Genomic DNA, 3,014 nt, shown 5'->3' on the forward strand with positions numbered 1-3,014 from the left:
ATCTCTGGACCGCTGCGTCTTTAGATTCTCCAATTACGCTTCCCCTTCCCTGTGATACCCACTTTGCTCCCTCCCCCCCAAATTCCAATTGCTTTCCTGTCGGTTTCCCTTCCCGCCCCTCCTCACTACTGCTCTGCTGGGCTACCGATCTGCCATGATTCTTCTCTCTCTCACTTCCAATGTCAACACCTTTATTACTCTCTCCCTTTCCCATCTCTGAATCCTTTTCCTCTCCTCGTCACCCCTCGTTGACTTGCTTGGCATCTGACCTCCCTCAGTCAACCTCGCTTGTCTGGCCCCGGCCGTCGCTCGTGCGGCAATCCGATCTCCCATCTACCCCGCTTACCGGTGACGCGAGTCATAATTCTTCTAGCTCTGTATCCGACAGCATGGCTCAAAGCTCGTTTCCCGGCACCAACCCTTTCCTCAAGATTGGCACAAAAGACGACAAGTCGTCTTTCCAGAAGATTTCTGAAGAGGACGAGTACGAGGTGACGTCACCAACCGATCCCACCTTTCGTACCGCAAACGCGGCTCCCTCATCCTCCGGCGAAAACGCCGCCAGTGGTGAGCCGACTTTCACGGAAGTTGGAGGACAGATACGGTTTGGCAGGAGTCCGTTCGGTGAGGGGTATGGCGACGATGGAAATGAAGGCCAGGATGGCTTCCCCGGCCAGGGAGGACCCCGTCCTACGGGTGGCCTGGATTCCAGCTTTCCGAACAACTACGCCTTGGGGTCGTCGTACATCTGTGTCAGCGGAGTCTCTGAACCCGACGTCCGCGGGTGCAGATAGCTGGGTGCCCCCGTACCACGCGAAGACTACCGACCAGCTCTCTCGCCTTAAAACCGCCGTCAGCGGCAACTTCCTCTTCTCCCACCTGGACGACGATCAGTTCAAGACCGTTCTCGACGCTCTCGTGGAAAAGCCAATTCCGGCCAAGGATATCAAGGTCATCTCCCCAGGGCGATGCGGGTGATTACTTTTATGTGGTAGAAGATGGTCATTTCGACGTCTACATCCATCCGTCCGGTTCAGTACAGCCTGGTGCGGACGGCATGGGCAACAAAATCGGCTCCATCGGACCCGGTGGTTCCTTTGGTGAATTGGCCCTCATGTACAATGCACCTCGGGCGGCCACCATCGTTTCGACCGATCCCAAGAGCACTCTCTGGGCCTTGGATCGCATCACGTTCCGACGCATCCTCATGGACTCGGCTTTCCAGCGACGCCGCATGTATGAGGCCTTCCTGGAGGAGGTTCCTCTGCTTTCTAGCCTACAGCCCTATGAACGGTCTAAGATTGCGGACGCGTTGGAACCCATCAAATACCCGTCCGGCTCGACGATTATTACCGAAGGCGACCCTGGCGACGCGTTCTACCTCCTGGAGTCCGGAGAGGCGGAAGCGTTCAAGGAAGGTGTCGAGGGTAATGTCAAATCTTACAAACGGGGCGACTTCTTTGGCGAACTCGCCTTGCTGGATGATAAGCCTCGCGCCGCGAGCGTCGTCGCGAAGACGGATGTGAAGGTTGCACGGCTCGGCCGGGATGGCTTCAAGCGTCTGTTGGGACCAGTGGAGGATATCATGAGACGAGCTGACTATCAAACTAAGCCAGCAGCTGCGTGATGTACATGGTTTCTCTTTCTCTTCTTTCATTTTGGTCCTGGGAGAATCCGGAGTGGTTTTATGATATTGCTTGCCTGGGATGTGTTTATTATGATCCTTTGTTATTATCGACATCACCAGTCCTCTCTCTTCTATTGGTAGAGTGAGCGTGCTGTCAGAAGATTTGACAAGTCGGGCATCAAATGATTTTCATGCCAGATGAATCATTGGCTGTATTCTTCCGAGTTCTGTTGTCTGTTTTAAAACCGTTCACTGGCGTATCACTCTTGCTTTGTTGACGTCCGGTCCACCCGTATGCCGCTGGCGTGGACCTTTGAAGAACCTAGAAAAATGGACTATCTATGCAATGGGTCCTGCTATAAAATGGCATGGACATCTTTCCATCCATCGGACAAAGTGGCGGTCACCGTTCCACCACCAGGTCACTTCGCAACACCCACTTTTCTCCACCCGTCACTTCCATTCCCTCGTGCTGCAGACAGCGGTCTCCATGGCGGTGCAGGAGCGCCATCCCGGCCTCTGGAGCCACGAAGACCGGGTCCGGCCGGCGGTTGGACCGGGTGGGCTCTGGGTAGAAGACGGTCTCGCCGCCAGAGCAGGTGGAGAGATAGATGAGCAGGGTCCAGGTGGTCTTGGCTGGTTGGGGTGATCGGCCCGGAGCGGAGAAGGTGAGAGTATTAGAATCATCATCTAGATATGTTAGTACTCTGTTGAGAGTGTAGTATTCCTTTATAGATTGATCATAATAAGAGAATCACTTACAATGCTGTGCAAAGAATTGTCCCTTGGAATAGCGATAGATACGAATATTCGCATTCAACCCTAAGGGCTTCCCACCCCAGACATCCTTCTCAGTCCTCTGCGTCTCCAACTCCTCAAACACTCGCGTCGTGACCAACTCCTTCATGGCGGTCTCGCTCCACAGCATCTCGGCGAAGGCGTCATCCTGCACCTGGAACCGATCGTTGACGCGCACGGCATCGCCTTTCTTCGGTTTCCCTGGGGTCGTCGTGAGCGGGAGGGAGGAGAGGAAGGACACGTAGGATTTGCAGAGGGTGGAGGGGAAGAAATTGGGGATTAGGTAGATTTGATCTTCCAGGAGAGAGACGAGGGAGAGATCGGAGGAGGGAATGAGGGGACGGAGCGGAGGCCAGTTTGGATTGGGGGATGCGGGTTGTTTCTGGGGTTGGGATGGGGGTTGAGAGGCTTTGTCTTTTTTGGATTTCTTAGGGGGCATTTTGTCTGGTGTTGTAGAAGTCTTGTAGATGTGTTGCAGTACTATCTACCTAGTACCTGGGAAGGTGAGGAGTCTACTTTGTACCTAAGTACTGGGCCCATGCATGAAATATGGGTATGCGATGTCTTGGCAGCCGGATGCATGGCGATC

General features: G+C 54.2%; 2 protein-coding genes across 2 annotated transcripts; one reads left to right on the plus strand and one right to left on the minus strand.

Moving 5' to 3' along the window:
- Positions 1-389: 389 nt before the first annotated feature.
- ATEG_04524 (cyclic nucleotide-binding domain-containing protein) lies at positions 390-1,627 on the plus strand (the record flags this gene model as incomplete). Its single annotated transcript, XM_001213702.1, has 3 exons — positions 390-604; positions 660-918; positions 965-1,627. The coding sequence occupies 3 exons, from the start codon at positions 390-392 to the stop codon at positions 1,625-1,627; spliced, it is 1,137 nt and encodes a 378-aa protein (XP_001213702.1).
- Positions 1,628-2,030: 403 nt separating this feature from the next.
- Positions 2,031-2,864, minus strand: ATEG_04525 (uncharacterized protein; the record flags this gene model as incomplete). The annotated part of the gene is made up of 2 exons (XM_001213703.1): positions 2,031-2,317; positions 2,390-2,864. 2 exons carry the CDS (start codon positions 2,862-2,864, stop codon positions 2,031-2,033), a joined length of 762 nt encoding a protein of 253 aa, XP_001213703.1.
- Positions 2,865-3,014: the final 150 nt, after the last annotated feature.

The sequence above is a fragment of the Aspergillus terreus genome, genomic scaffold, assembly GCF_000149615.1.
Source record: "Aspergillus terreus NIH2624 scaffold_6 genomic scaffold, whole genome shotgun sequence".
NCBI classification, from domain to species: domain Eukaryota; kingdom Fungi; phylum Ascomycota; class Eurotiomycetes; order Eurotiales; family Aspergillaceae; genus Aspergillus; species Aspergillus terreus.